This window comes from Tubulanus polymorphus, chromosome 6, assembly GCF_964204645.1.
Source record: "Tubulanus polymorphus chromosome 6, tnTubPoly1.2, whole genome shotgun sequence".
NCBI classification, from domain to species: domain Eukaryota; kingdom Metazoa; phylum Nemertea; class Palaeonemertea; order Tubulaniformes; family Tubulanidae; genus Tubulanus; species Tubulanus polymorphus.
In genome coordinates, this window is record NC_134030.1 from 438402 (window position 1) to 455373 (window position 16972).

General features: G+C 37.5%; 1 protein-coding gene across 3 annotated transcripts in view; it reads right to left on the reverse strand.

Moving 5' to 3' along the window:
* Positions 1–16972, reverse strand: part of LOC141907680 (diacylglycerol kinase beta-like) — a 60324-nt gene that overhangs the window by 13116 nt on the left and 30236 nt on the right. For all 3 annotated transcript variants that reach the window (XM_074797405.1, XM_074797403.1, XM_074797406.1), the window contains 12 exons: positions 15842–15937; positions 15131–15294; positions 14428–14502; positions 10286–10405; positions 9742–9862; positions 8937–9025; positions 8291–8407; positions 7727–7825; positions 6684–6758; positions 3823–3920; positions 726–800; positions 118–203 (listed from right to left, as the gene is read on the reverse strand). In XM_074797405.1, the coding sequence (XP_074653506.1) occupies positions 118–203; positions 726–800; positions 3823–3920; positions 6684–6758; positions 7727–7825; positions 8291–8407; positions 8937–9025; positions 9742–9862; positions 10286–10405; positions 14428–14502; positions 15131–15294; positions 15842–15937 (1215 nt within the window). The remainder of the gene's footprint in view (positions 1–117; positions 204–725; positions 801–3822; positions 3921–6683; positions 6759–7726; positions 7826–8290; positions 8408–8936; positions 9026–9741; positions 9863–10285; positions 10406–14427; positions 14503–15130; positions 15295–15841; positions 15938–16972) is intronic.

Consider the following 16972-nt stretch of genomic DNA (forward strand, 5'->3'; position numbering starts at 1 on the left):
CAAGCCCCCATCCCTCACCCCCCCCCCCCCATGTGGTTCAATCAATGGTACAATGCGTAGATGTTTCCTAAATGGAGATGTTTCTATGTTTTCGACAATGACTCAATACACACGTACCCATAGCCTCCAATAACCAACCGACCGTACCATCGCCTCCACAACAAAGCACCTTAAAATCAGTTGCATCTTTGAAAAAATTCAACCTACAAAATTAGAAATAAAAACTCCATGAAATTTTCGTGTGACTCAAAACAGCCTGAATTGGAACCGTGGACTTTTAAACAATTCACGCTTATGGAACACACTATAGAGTTAATACACCTGACGCAACAACGCGTCATAATGGACGGTAACTACAAGCTAGCAGCTGAAGTAAATAGCCGAGATTGACGGCCAATATGACGGCCGATATGACGCATGTGCATTAGCTCTACATAGAACAATTTTTTTCTAAACGACTAAGGAAAATATTCATTTATGATCAAAGATTTTAATGATTTTATTGAAAAGACACGAAATTTCTGACTCAAACTTGAGACGATCGTCAGGTTTTAGAATCAGAAACATCGTGAAATAATCGTCAATTCAATAATAACTTCATCATTATAGATTTGATAACGATTAAATAATCTTCTATTCAAACATACACGAGTAAGATGTAGGCAATGATCCAATGAGAACGTTTCCTGTATGAGAGTGGAGTTAAAACGTTTATAAATACTTACCCCTTTTCAGGGCCTTCTTTGATTAAATCATAAACTTGGCGAGGATTTAAAAGATACTGAAATTTTCTAAGTATTCTGAAAACAAAAAAAAAAGATCAATGGTAGGCTGGTAGTTTATTCAACGTTTCGACTTTATCCTAATAGTCATCTTCAGGAATACTGTATTCCTTGAGCTAGTGTAGTTTATTCAACGTTTCGACTTTATCCTAATAGTCATCTCCAGGAATACTGTATTCCTTGAGCTAGTGTAGTTTATTCAACGTTTCGACTTTATCCTAATAGTCATCTTCAGGAATACTGTATTCCTTGAGCTAGTGTAGTTTATTCAACGTTTCGACTTTATCCTAATAGTCATCTTCAGGAATACTGTATTCCTTGAGCTAGTGTAGTTTATTCAACGTTTCGACTTTATCCTAATAGTCATCTTCAGGAATACTGTATTCCTTGAGCTAGTGTAGTTTATTCAACGTTTCGACTTTATCCTAATAGTCATCTTCAGGAATACTGTATTCCTTGAGCTAGTGTAGTTTATTCAACGTTTCGACTTTATCCTAATAGTCATCTTCAGGAATACTGTATTCCTTGAGCTAGTGTAGTTTATTCAACGTTTCGACTTTATCCTAATAGTCATCTCCAGGAATACTGTATTCCTTGAGCTAGTGTAGTTTATTCAACGTTTCGACTTTATCCTAATAGTCATCTTCAGGAATTCTGTATTCCTTGAGCTAGTGTAGTTTATTCAACGTTTCGACTTTATCCTAATAGTCATCTTCAGGAATACTGTATTCCTTGAGCTAGTGTAGTTTATTCAACGTTTCGACTTTATCCTAATAGTCATCTTCAGGAATACTGTATTCCTTGAGCTAGTGTAGTTTATTCAACGTTTCGACTTTATCCTAATAGTCATCTTCAGGAATACTGTATTCCTTGAGCTAGTGTAGTTTATTCAACGTTTCGACTTTATCCTAATAGTCATCTTCAGGAATACTGTATTCCTTGAGCTAGTGTAGTTTATTCAACGTTTCGACTTTATCCTAATAGTCATCTTCAGGAATACTGTATTCCTTGAGCTAGTGTAGTTTATTCAACGTTTCGACTTTATCCTAATAGTCATCTTCAGGAATACTGTATTCCTTGAGCTAGTGTAGTTTATTCAACGTTTCGACTTTATCCTAATAGTCATCTTCAGGAATACTGTATTCCTTGAGCTAGTGTAGTTTATTCAACGTTTCGACTTTATCCTAATAGTCATCTTCAGGAATACTGTATTCCTTGAGCTAGTGTAGTTTATTCAACGTTTCGACTTTATCCTAATAGTCATCTTCAGGAATACTGTATTCCTTGAGTTAGTGTAGTTTATTCAACGTTTCGACTTTATCCTAGTAGTCATCTTCAGGAATACTGTATTCCTTGAGCAAGTGTAGTTTATTCAACGTTTCGACTTTATCCTAGTAGTCATCTTCAGGAATACTGTATTCCTTGAGCTAGTGTAGTTTATTCAACGTTTCGACTTTATCCTAATAGTCATCTTCAGGAATACTGTATTCCTTGAGCTAGTGTAGTTTATTCAACGTTTCGACTTTATCCTGATAGTCATCTTCAGGAAAACTGTATTCCTTGAGCTAGTGTAGTTTATTCAACGTTTCCACTATATCCTAATAGTCATCTTCAGGAATACTGTATTCCTTGAGCTAGTGTAGTTTATTCAACGTTTCGACTTTATCCTAATAGTCATCCTCAGGAATACTGTATTCCTCGAGCTAGTGTAGTTTATTCAACGTTTCGACTATATCCTAATAGTCATCTTCAGGAATACTGTATTCCTTGAGCTAGTGTAGTTTATTCAACGTTTCGACTTTATCCTAATAGTCATCCTCAGGAATACTGTATTCCTTGAGCTAGTGTAGTTTATTCAACGTTTCGACTATATCCTAATAGTCATCTTCAGGAATACTGTATTCCTTGAGCTAGTGTAGTTTATTCAACGTTTCGACTTTATCCTAATAGTCATCTTCAGGAATACTGTATTCCTTGAGCTAGTGTAGTTTATTCAACGTTTCGACTTTATCCTAATAGTCATCTTCAGGAATACTGTATTCCTTGAGCTAGTGTAGTTTATTCAACGTTTCGACTTTATCCTAATAGTCATCTTCAGGAATACTGTATTCCTTGAGCTAGTGTAGTTTATTCAACGTTTCGACTTTATCCTAATAGTCATCTTCAGGAATACTGTATTCCTTGAGCTAGTGTAGTTTATTCAACGTTTCGACTTTATCCTAATAGTCATCTTCAGGAATACTGTATTCCTTGAGCTAGTGTAGTTTATTCAACGTTTCGACTTTATCCTAATAGTCATCTTCAGGAATACTGTATTCCTTGAGCTAGTGTAGTTTATTCAACGTTTCGACTTTATCCTAATAGTCATCTTCAGGAATACTGTATTCCTTGAGCTAGTGTAGTTTATTCAACGTTTCGACTTTATCCTGATAGTCATCTTCAGGAATACTGTATTCCTTGAGCTAGTGTAGTTTATTCAACGTTTCGACTTTATCCTAATAGTCATCTTCAGGAATACTGTATTCCTTGAGCTAGTGTAGTTTATTCAACGTTTCGACTTTATCCTAATAGTCATCTTCAGGAATACTGTATTCCTTGAGTTAGTGTAGTTTATTCAACGTTTCGACTTTATCCTAGTAGTCATCTTCAGGAATACTGTATTCCTTGAGCAAGTGTAGTTTATTCAACGTTTCGACTTTATCCTAATAGTCATCTTCAGGAATACTGTATTCCTTGAGCTAGTGTAGTTTATTCAACGTTTCGACTATATCCTGATAATCATCTTCAGGAATAATCGTACATACCACTGCAGTATTCCTGAAGATGACTATTTAGGTTATAGTGAAAATCTTGAATAAACTATTAGAAAACAGTAAGAAAATAGATTGTCAATTTTTTGTGGGTTTTGTATATTAACCCGGAGTCTAATTTCACTAAAATAATTGACTCATACAATGATTTAATAGTTAAACATTTTTCGTGACTTTGGCTTCAGAATGTTTAAAATCGATCGATGTGATAAATGTGTTCATTGACTTACCTAGCACCTTGTTTACCACCACTTTTCGGGTTGACAAATACCAACAACGGATTACAGTCTCCCGGTACAGTAATTTGGAATGAACTCTGTTGACCAGTCTATATCAAAACGATAAAGAGAAAAGAAAAAAAAACTAAGCGATTGGAAAAAATTTGTTTTCGGAAAAATTGACGGCTCTATTTGATCGATTTTCACTGATCGCAGGCCAGAATTCCAAAACCACATCCCCGATAAACCAGACAAAATGCCGCAAGTCAAATAGCACCCGATTATAATTCATCAGTTTGAAATTCAATCAGCCACGCCCAATTTCAATAAACCACGCCCAGTTTCAATAAACCACGCCCAGTTTATCAGCGGGTATCACATATACGGTAAACAGACACATCCGGGGAATCTGATCGGGATGGTATTGAATTTTAGGGAGTTTTCGTGAAACCAGTATTGATGTGAATATCGATTTGACTCTGGCGTCCGTGTCCTTCGAGTCGGCCATATCTCACTAAATCAATGATTGAATTTGAAATTAATTATTATTATACTGACCATCAACAATTTGCCGAACTAAGGGTGATATTGACCTGTGACTGGTCACCAGTCAATACACGTGACTGGTCACCAGACACCACACCTGACTGGTCACCAGTCACCACCACACTGACCAGATCAACTTACAAACTCCGTCAGTCAATACTGGTCTATGGTCTAGCGGTTAGCATGTTCGACTGTCATGCGAGAGCTCGCAGGTTCGAGTCTTGCTAGGGTTCGGGTTATAGTGAACCTTGGGTTAGGGTTAGTGTGCTATGCTGGAGCTCGCAGGTTCGAGTCTTGCTAGGGTTAGGGTTATAGTGAACCTTGGGTTAGGGTTAGTGTGCTATGCTGGAGGTCGCAGGCTCGAGTCCCGCTAGGGTACAGGGTCACCGCGTGGTGCTAATATTTCGCTGTAAAATGTTTTTTGTTTTTCTTTTTTTTCAATTCGGTATAAATTTCGAAACTAAAACCAAATGAATTGAATGGATCGGATGAACGCTACTTGTTTGATTCAGTAGAGAACGTTCTACATCATAACCGCGCCGTAATAATAGATCATTCTACTAAAAGCCGTCGGTTATTAAGTAAAAAAATAACTAAAGGGAAAATTCAAACCCGGTTTTAATAAATCACACCCAAAAAATTCAATTTCGGTTTCGTTTGATACGTTATCGAGCAGAGAGAGATAGAGATAGCAGCACAGCAGCAGTTTACAGTGCTGCTATACACGGTGCATCGAGCGCCTTCTGATGTTGCATTTACACTCGTTAAATCTCTAAAACATAGTCAACTACAAGCATCACAAATATTGACCAATTATCCGTTATTGGTGCCGAATTAGTGAACGCGAACACAGACAGTGAAGGTTGACTATTATTTGAAGTTACGAGCTTTTGCTACTAGTGAATTGAGAAGCTTCATCTGGTAAAGTGTCAACTCAATGGAACAAGGGAGAGTGAGACTAATTAGACAATTATAATCACTCTTTCTGTAAATACTTTTATTACTACTCATTTACCAGATGAAACCACTCGATACACTGGTTGTCAATAAAATCAAGTTAACCTCAAGTAACTCTTGTAATTTCTAATAATACCAGTTTAACCTGACCCAATAGACTACTACTGGTCCTACGTTCACTGATTCCACACCAGACTCGCTGCATACTAATCTACCCCGTGACGTCACACGTAGCATATTATTATTATTGATACGAAATTTAGTCGAATTTCATCCCGAGAAAAATAAATAACTGAAAAATATATGTATCCATTTTTACACTCGAGTTTATCCCCGACTATCCGACATTATTCACTTGCCGGTTCAGGCTTATTCATGCCCCGGCAAGCGAGGATAGACCGGGGCTTCTGATTCTCTCTTTTTTCTTACACAACAGCGACACCGCCCTCGGCAAGCGAGGCTGTCTCAATTAATCCACTATACACGAATAGTATTCTATATAGAAACAGAGTATAATATTTGAAAAAAAATAACGAGTGAAATGAGTGTGACATTGATTATATAGCAGGTGCGCGTTCTGAGCAGGTGCGCGGTCCGAGTATATATGAGATAAGATAAAAAAAAGATCGTGAGTTTATCGTGTGAAGTCAAAAAATACATCTGAATTCGGAGATGAAAACGTAAATATTTAAGAAATTGAGAGAAAAATAAAAACAGAAATAGTTGATTTTATACCATCAATTCTGGAAGTCTCGTCTGCGAATGAAAACAATGACGTAGATCGTATCAGAGAGGGAAGGGGCAGAGGGGGAGGGTGTGAGGGGGGGGGGGGTTAAAATCAAGAATTACAATTCCACTTACAATATGATTATCTCTTGAGTTACAATCAATTCATTTATAATGAGTAAAATTTCTGTGAAAACTGGGTCATGTGGAACTGGGTCACGTGGAACTGGGTCATGTGGAACTGGGTCGTGTGGAACTAAGTCATGTGGAACTGGGTCATGTGGAACTGGGTCACGTGGAACTGGGTCATGTGGAACTAAGTCGTGTGGAACTGGGTCATGTGGAACTAAGTCATGTGGAACTGGGTCGTGTGGAACTGGGTCACGTGGAACTGGGTCATGTGGAACTAAGTCATGTGGAACTGGGTCATGTGGAACTAAGTCATGTGGAACTGGGTCGTGTGGAACCGGATGTACAGGGTTTTACGGATTTGATAAATAAATAAACTTAACATATTTCACATGACCTAAATTTTTTACATTCCGATGAAATTCGTGTTATTAGTAATGTTAATTAACTAACGTCGATTAATTATTGGAAATAGAGAGGCGCCACCTAGTGACGGTGTTTGGTACTGTAATTACCTGCCCTTCGAGAGATTCAGACCTTTCCAGTCCTTTCTTTCCACCACTAGAGCCACCTATTGTACGTTGCCTTTCCTACAACACAATATTCGTTTTATAGCACATAAATATAGCCGATAGGTGTCGCTGCCGTCACCCTCCTCCGTAACAATAGACTGGTTCCCGGAGGTCGGCTGGAATTTGCAATTATTGTCCCGTTGACGGGCACCAGTCTATTGAATCGTGATAGAAACATCCTACATCCAGTTTCACATAGACCACTGTGGGTGTACCGAGTTCAGAACACTGTGGAACTGAGTCCAATAAGTGTGGAACTGTGTCCACTAACTGTGGAATTGAGTCCAGATACTGTGGATTGAGTCCAGTTACTGTGGAGTCCAAAAGGTGTGGAATTGAGTCCTGTAACTGTGGAACTGAGTCCTGTAACTGTGGAATTGAGTCCACATACTGTGGATTGAGTCCAGTTACTGTGGAGTCCAAAAGGTGTGGAATTGAGTCCTGAAACTGTGGAACTGAGTCCAGTAACTGTGGATTGAGTCCAGTAAATGTGGAATTGAGTCCAGTAACTGTGGAATTGAGTCCAGATACTGTGGATTGAGTCCAGTTACTGTGGATTGAGTCCAGTAACTGTGGATTGAGTCCAGTAACTGTGGAATTGAGTCCAGTAACTGTGGAACTGGATGTAGAGTGATGAGAAGTAAAGACAAGTATAGCGCAAGTGACCAAAAATCGAATATTCATTTCAGTAAAAAACATTTAAAAATAATCCGGGTTCAAAATGGCGTCAATACAGAAATACCCAGTTGTGCGCATGCGTCGTCGGTTAAGTTTGAATCTATATTTAGAGTCGAAATTAGTTCATTTTCGATGTTTTGATCACGAATTCAAACGTGAACCGACAGCATTGTAGAGACTAGGTTTATTAGTCTGTGCTACCCAACACCAACCAATCGCTTGTTAGTTCATATAAACCAATTAAAACATTGCGACAGCAGCAGCAGCAGCAGCAGCTGCAGCTGCAGTTAAAGGGTTAAAATACTCACTAATACTGCAGGGAATATAGCTGTTGGAGGAATAATATGTTCTTTAAATTCTCCCATATCACACTCAGGCTTTACTTGTGAGGCACATTTGTTATGTAACTGGAAAATAAATAATATATTACTAATTACTATTATCAATATTAGATATATATGCATATATGCAATAATGGGATATTTGAGGGTAGTTTTTGAAGTTCAGAGGTATTCGAAGGTTGTTTTTAAAACGGGGTCAGGGCGGTAGGCTAGTTGTTTATTTGGTTATTTATAGATTCGAACTTTAATTCACTCCCGAAGATGACTCTATAAGTTATAGTCGAAACATCGAATCAATAAATCATTAGTTTTAAGAAAACATTTTAGACTCCATCTTTCTCATTATATATCAATGTGGCCGGGATTCCCATATATCGGAGTGTTTCATCAATGGTTATTAGGTCAGAGGTATCGACGTGTGGTTTTTGAAGTTCTCAAGTCAGAGGTATAAACTTGAAGGTGATGAGAGAATGGACGATATAAGGATAAACTTTTGTTGGGAGATCGGGAGAGGGGGGGGGTGTGACCCACTGTAGTTTGGCACCAGCGACAATGTAGTCCAGTAACACCATTGTATGACTTGATAGATTTTCTGCACCTATGACATTTTCCGGGACAATTTCCTTCAACCCAGTGATGATTCATCACCTACAAATAATTAACAGATGGATTAAAGAATAAATCCATGAAAAATTGATTATTTACAGAAATCGAACAAGTGAGAATGAAAATTCAGAAATTGAAAGGGTCATTGACGCCTTAACTGTTTAACACGTGGTCAATAAACCTGGGTCCAGGTTCAAAATTTACCCAGGGGTAACTTTGATACCCTGGGCCCAGTTTCACAGTTGTGAGGTTGAGTTTGCTATAAAACCTGGTTCAGGTAAAGGATTTACCCTGGGTGACTCTGATACCCAGTCTATAAAACCTGGTTCAGGTTGAGGATTTATCTCAAGTGATAACTTTGATACCAAGTTCATAAAACCAGGCTCTGGTTAAGGATTCACCCTGGGTGACTTTGATACACAGTCTATATAACCAGGCTGTGGTTGAGGGTTTACACTGGGTAAGTTTGATTCCGGGCCTATTAAACCAGGTCCATGTTGAGAGTTTACCCTGGGTGACTTTGATCCAGGGTCTATTAAACCAGGTCCATCAGATTTCTTAAGTTACAAACCTGAGATGATTTTTTGGATTTAGTGTAAGTAGTAATACACGATGCAGCAGCTCTCTGAACGCATCTCTCATGAACTGTGTACTTACAAACTACAAGTGAAAAACAAAACACACGTTGAGAAAATCTTAATTCGAAAATCAAAAAATTTCGTGAAATTCACTTTGATTCCATGAAATTTACTGAAGAGTAAATATTAGCAAAGGCTTCAGTCATAAAGATGTAAAATCCCCCACTCGAAGATAGATAACAAAATTCTTTTTTTATGTAAGAATTGTTATAAATATTTCGGGTTGTTGCTATCACATTTCATCCGTGTAAAGCGATATCTCAAATAAATACACAGTAAATATAAAATGTATGAGACAATGAATAATTAAAATTATCATTTCGTCATTTCATCCATTGAATTATCATTTTAGACTGAAGAAGGGTACTAGGAACTACCCGAAATATTTCTAATAATCTTAAAAAGAAAATGAATCATTTATCTACCAGTGTTGGATTTATCATCACTGTCGATTTATCACGAATATTGTGATTTTAGTGATTAGTTCAGTAATGAGTTAAACAACTCAAACTCCAAACATTCGACGGTCTCGTACGAGATCCACGAGACACACTTGATTTTTTCTAACCAAACCACATAAAATTAAAGTAATTTCCCTTTTAACCGGTTATTCTATTTATACATATATAAACTATAGTCTTTATGAAATAAAGTTCAATCCTCACAAAGCACCGAAATAGGATTTCCATAAGGATAAACCCCTGGACTCCCCCCTGGACCCCCTCTTCTCATACTTACACAGACAACAAAGACCTTGTTTTCCGAGTCCGACCAACAGATTAAGGCAAAGATTACAATAAGCTGGTTTACTGAAGTGTTTTAATCTCCACACGTGTGTGCCGTCATCTTTTACATTTTGCTACAATTACAACAAAATATATATTGCCAGAATATTTTTCAAACATAAAGTCTCCAAAATCGGGATCCACAGTTCCACATTTGTGTGAGTAAGATTTAACTTATAAACTAATAAAATTAGGTCATTTTCGATAAGTTTAACGACGGAGCCAAATTTAAACCGTGGAACTGGGTCCAGACTCCACCTTCTCGACTTAAACAATTTTTTTTATAAATGGACCCTGAATCGTTGAAAACTCTATTGTTGCTATGGTTAATTATCCGATAAACTGGTAAACAAACCGTTGATCTCATGAGATTCCAGTGGATCCAATTTCACAAATTGTTTAACTCTTAAATCGATTTAAATCTTCATGAGATTAATCTAAGAGTATAAATCCGTTTTGTGAAACCGGTCTGTGATTGATATATAGTTCAAACTTACAGAATCTAAACCTAATAGAACCAGTAACGGAATGGTCGTCATGCCTCCTCTAGTCCACTCATCTAAAGATACTGTACCATCGGAATCGTAATCCATTTCTAACATCATCTCCCTTAAAATCTGAAATATCAATCAGAGAACGATCTCTTCTTACCTCTACCGTGAATCGCTGGTCGTATAGAGATTCCCAGTAATCCGAGTTGCCGCTAGGGGGCCTTGGTATCTCCGATACCCCTACCGAGTCGCCATCCGCCATTGTGTCCGTTTATGAAATTTTTGGCAATAATCCAACAAAACAACGAGAATACGATATCTCAAAATCATTCACTTTCTTCAAATTAGGTGTGACCTCAATCAATTCGATATCTCAAATTATTCCGCTGCAACATAATCCAACGCATTCGATATCTCAAATTATTCCAATATCTCGATATCGTTTGATATCTCAATGATGTCTATTGATTATCATGTATGTTTATATTAACCGTCTAATAATGAATCCATCTTGAAGTTCCTGAATCCACAACACAACAATAAAAATTACTTCAGTGTCTGATAAAAGTCGAATAAAGCAGAATTTGTTTTTGCAGATTCAAAATTAGAATAAAATCTGCGTTTCATGAAAAAAATTAAGCTAAAAACGGTTAAGTTTGAATATTGTAATCATCATTGAAAAGTTGTCAACCGCAAATTAAACAAACGTTTTAACTATTTTTATAACTTGAGAGTTTAACTATTTACGGAGCTGAGCTCAGATCCAGGCCCAGCACCCAGGGGGGGGGGGAGTAGAGGCAGGGAGGCTATTTCTTCCTATTTTCATAAGCTAAGCATTGGGCATGTTGAAACAATTAAGATTTAACGAACTTGAACTTAACGAACTTTATCAGAAAAAAAGATTTAATTTCTAGTTTCGTTTTTAAACTGGTCGTGAATCTAATAAGTCGCCCGGGCAGACTGAGACTTCGTGAGACTTAATCAAATACACACAAACCATGAGTTTAATTACATTTCATCGTGATTTCATTTATATAAAACATTTACTGATTAAAACGATTTCGAAAAATAACTGACAGAACAAAAAACAGAAATCAGATTGAAACTTAATTAAATTCGTTCTTCATTAGACATTGAAGAAATTCATCCGATTTTATCTATCCGAAAAAAAACAAAATAAACATCAACAGATTAATTTAGGAGTAATATTCTAGTAATTTGAAAATGTCCTGACTATCCTATCAACACAGTGTACGCTAATCACTAATACAAACTTTATATCATTTCTCAAAGCCTAAAATAGATAACCCAGCCCCCGTAAGGCCTAGAATTATTCTAGAATTAAAGTAGATAATCGCAATGTATGAAATAAGGATTATCACTTAGTTTCCTTCAACACTTAGACAAATGTAATCCCAAGTTTCCGCACATCAAAAACCGTTTGACCAAATTTTCATTCTGTTGAATCTTGTGCGCACAACCTACCAGTGTTTACTAATTATAGTCTATCATATCGAGCCTGTCTTGTAAAACTAGGCTACCACACGTGATAAAAATTGTCTCACACAATGAAACCACGTGACATGGTCCGATACTGGTCTTTCAGGGGGATTCCCAGATTTAAACGACAATTACGACACAATAATCAATTCCGTTAAAAATCTTTAAACATTAGTTTCGTAAAAATCTATAAACAGTTTCGTACCTAATTTTACGGATTCCCGATATTACACGAATATCAACTTCTAAAATATCATCCTCTGCTGATGAATGAACGAAATGACAAATTCTGCTTTATATCGGACGAGACTAAAGGTTTCATGACTGTATATAATATAAACAACTCGGGAAGGAAGAGTCCACACACGACAAGCTTGAAACCAATCCTTCAAATCATAATACAAACAATATCGATCGATTCCAGACTTCCTTGTTTTTTAGATCATTAAGTTGTGTGAGTGTATGTGACCCTATTCCGTGCAGGGCACTGTGCGCTCTGCTGCTGATTGAACAAATTCCCGACGCTCAAATAACCACTTCATACGCCGTCGGAAATTGAAATCGCCTATAGGCAGATCCGGTACCGTCGTGTGTACATGAGAGGTATGGCCAGACGAATTCAGAAAGAATGTGCGAACATTGTCTAGAATCGAGATAAAATCTTTAATGAATAGTTAGATCAATGCGCCACATAATCCTCTCAGTCTCAAGATTCACATTTTACCGGCTCTGCGACAAGCACGAAAGAATATACCACAAGTCAATATCTACCCGACCCTTACCGCGGCATTAAAACTGAACGTTGTCCGATAAAAAAGCGACTTCTCTCTACGTCTGGTATAAAAGTCAATCCAAATATTTTAGTTTCTGGTTTACAGGTGACATCAGGCGCGTTTATATATATATAACCTACGATAGTTGGAGTGACATTGTATTATCTATGATTACTATTACTATATATAGAACATAAACCGGATTTCACTTTAGGGGCTGAATGTGTGTGAATGTATTACACAGTACGATAGTGTGTACGTACGGTAGTAGTAGGCATTGGAGCGACCGCCACCACCAGGGCGGCGCACCGGGGCGGCGCTGAAACTAACCGCATCCCAATAAGCCTTTTTACAGTTTCCAGGCGCCATTTTTTTGGGTACCCGCCGGGTCCGCATTGTTGAATTTTTTGTCCCTATTTTTCTCCGGTTTAGTTTTTTTATTTCGTTCATATCTCTGGATTTGATTAAGATAGAAACAAAGTAAAAATATCGATGAACTCGGCTGATAATAAACTTTTTTATGATATCACTCATTTATAAAGTTAATGCAACAATGTGCGCTGGTGAAGTTATAAACATTGATATCGTCTTCCCGATAATTCAACTTGAATTAATGCTCATCTCATTCAAAAGTTCGTAATTCTTACAAATATTAATCTACATTTTTGAAATTTTCAGGACCAATAGCCATCTATATGTGGTCTTATATACCTTTTACCGTTTTCAATTATCCTTATTAGTTTTTAAGTAATTGCGAGTCAAACTTTCAAAACACGTTTTCTAGAGTATCATGTGTGCATATTTATATCAAGAAATTACTTATTTCGATTTTGAAAAAAAAATTCTGTAAACTCGACCGCCGATCACACAACTATATCCGTACTTCGATATCCGATTTCAAAGTCAAACCCCTGTTTCGCTCCATGCGGGTGTGGTAGGTTTGTTAGGGACAAATCAAAACAAATCAAATGAAATCTACCAATCAAAACAGGGTCAATCCCTATTTTAAGATCAAAAACAAACTCTCCATTACGACTCTGCCGCTGAGACTATCAAAAAGAGTTTCATACTATAGAGATAAAGTTGTAATGAGACACAGAACGCAAGCTAGCAACTCGACACTCGTGACCTGATCGACACAGATTTAATCGATTCCACATCCGTAATATATATATATATATATATATACTTCATGACTCTAAAATATCGGTAGAGCGTCTCTAATCTGCGAAACCCGGAGACAAACAACTCGCGCACCGTTCAGATAAACAATATCTAATCAAAGCCTGATAGGACTTGAATGTTTTCCAAACATCCTGCTGCTACCTGCTACAGAACGAATTCATTTTTTCAAAGTGGGTAAAATTTGACCTAAGTTTCGAGAATCACTAATATGTTGGCCGGTCGCCAAGACGATGAGACAACAACAATGGCGGATGAAGACCCGGATAATAAAAAGAAGTCGGTCAAGGCCAGCGGCGCGACTCAGTTTCTGTAAATCTGGGCAGACAATAAAACAATCTTACATAAAGCCGCGATCACATGGAGACGATTTGTCCCGGATCAGAACAAATATGGCCCGTGTCTAATTAAAGAGCGCATCCACACATTAAACCACTCACTCGATACTAAATCAATGCTCTGCGTCACTTCCGGTACCAGTAAAATTCAATAATTTGACCGGTGCTAAAATTTGATTCAGTTCTGATACAAAGTTTTTGGTCGCGCCAAACAGGCTTGGGCGCCAATTGGTACCCGTGTTTGGGCGGTTGGCCCACGCTGAAAACGCTCAAATGATCGCGGCTTTAAATGAGTTAATTTTGCAAGTTAAAAAATTCGACAATTAAGAGAAATGAGATGTGGTAAAATACGAACTGGTCTGAGTTCAGTGACGTCCCAGCCGATATACTCCGCTACTATCATCATCTGGTTTATAATCTCTTCGATTTCCTATTAATTCAGAAACAAAACAAAAACAGATTCGTTAAAAAACATAATTAAATTGTGACTGTATAATAAACAAGCTATTTGCGGTATTGTCACCAGTTACCTGACTGGTCACCAGTCATCACACCTGACTGGTGACCAGTCTCCACACCTGACTGGTCAGCAGTCACCTACACTGACCAGACAAACTGACGAACTCTGATGATCACTACTGGTCTATGGTCTAGTGGTTAGCATGCTCAGCCGGCATGCTGGAGGTCTCAGGTTCGAGTCCTGCTAGGGTTAGGGTTACGAGTATGCCGAGGTTAGGGTTAATGGCCGATCTAGGGTTAGGGCTGAGGAGGTTAAGTTTTGCTAGGGCTGGACTCCTAAGCCCCCTACTGGTAGAATGCAGTACTAAAATGCGGCGAAGGTAGCCGGTTCGAGTCCCGCTAGGGTTTGGATTATTTTTAATATTTTTCTAATTATTTAGACTTTCTTCCAAAAGCAATTCCTAACTCTTCTGAAGCGAATGGTTCAAATCAAAGAGTGGATCTGGTCAAAGAGTGGACGCGCACAGAGAGTGGACACACCCAGAGAGTGGACATAGTCAGAGTGGACCCGAGTGGACGCAGGAGTAATGATTACTTACACTGTTATCTAAATATCCATTTCCGTCGGTGTCGTAAAGTCTGAACATGAATTCTAGTTTTTCCTCGGGTCTGCCCGCTTCCAGTAGAGATAGATAACATACTACGTCTTTCAGTGTGATAGTACCTGCGTATACATCTGGTACCGCACCTGCAGCTGCCAATTCTATATAGGAAAATAATATTGATTATATTATCAATAGTGTTATATGTAAAATATCTACAAAATATAGTTTTCATCGAAAGCTAAACAATTTATATATAATCTTCACCAAAGAGTTTAATTTAAATTGCACTGGGTCCAGAACTAAGGACCTGGATCCACTGTGGAACTAGGTCCAGAATATTGTGGAGCTCAGTTCTGAACTGTGGAACTGGATCCACAACCTGTGGAATTGGATCATGAATGTGAAACTGGGTTATAAACTGTGGAACTGGGTCCTAAACTGTGGAACTGGGTCTAGAACTGTGGAACTGAGTCTAGAACTGTGGCACTGGGTCCAGATCTGTGGAACTGAGTACAGAACTGTGGAACTGAGTACAGAACTGTGGAACTGGGTCCAGAACTGTGGAACTGGGTTCAGAACTGTGGATCTGGGTCTAGAACTGTGGAACCGTGGAAAATTAAAGTTAGAAACACCAAAACTTTCAATTCTGCTAATGATTTAGTGAATAAGGAGTTTGTAGCGGGTTCGAACTCGGGACGAACTTACTTGATATGTCAGTGGTGGTATTATCTTTTTTGATGATTTGTAATGAAGTACTGGACTGTCGTAACCATGGACCGTCACTTCCGTCCGTTTTGTGGCCTGATTGCAAAATATCATCGTCAAAATTATGAATAACCCGAGATAAAATACAACTAGAAAATATATAGATTTAACAAAAGTTAATTGTTTATTAACAACATCAAAGAAAACCCAAGGGTTGAAGCACATAAAAAGAAATTCACATTGAAAACTAATTTTACTTCGGTTTTGGCCAAATAAAAATATACTTGAATTAGAATTGAAATCTTGTCTAACAGAGTTTATAATTAAAAACATGCATAAGACGTTGTTTTTTCTATTCTAGGAAAAGCGACAGAATATTGTAGGAAGCCGCGAAAAGCCGCGAATTATTTGCACCGGCTAGTGGCGCCGCTATAGAGATGATATGCAAATCGAATATGCAAATTAGCGCTAAAAGCCGGAGGCATGAGATTTGGATGATGTTTGAAGCAGAAATGGACGTGAAACTGAATTTCACATTTTTAATTTTCCACGCAGACATCAAAAGAGTAGAGACGATTATACACAGGTAGAGACAGGTAGAGACAGGTAGGGACAGGTAGGGAGTTCGGGTGCGAAATACATCTAGCGATAAAAGCGATAAAAGCAAAGAATTTATAAAAACAACCCCCCGCGGCTAAAATCGCGTTCGTTCACGAGAAAAATCGATCATCGAATCGGTTATAAATATCATAAATAAAAATACGCATCGATCAAAACGAAAACTATTTCGGAATTTATGGCAACAAAGAAAACAATTTAGGATCGTACGAAAATAAAAACCAAAAAGAAAAAACGCCTCGGGGCGATTTCCGTTTATATCAACGTTTTATATATATATATATATATATATATATATATATATATATATATATATATATATATATATATATATATATATATATAGTATTTATAGGACAATATTCTGTGACATACAGTAAGAGGGTGTTCTTATCTGTCGTATCTTAAATATTTATTATTAAAAGTAAGTAAAACTTTACGTATTAACACAAAACAAAGTATACTAACAACCACAATATAAAGCATATTTCTTGACAAGTATCGTGCTGTGGG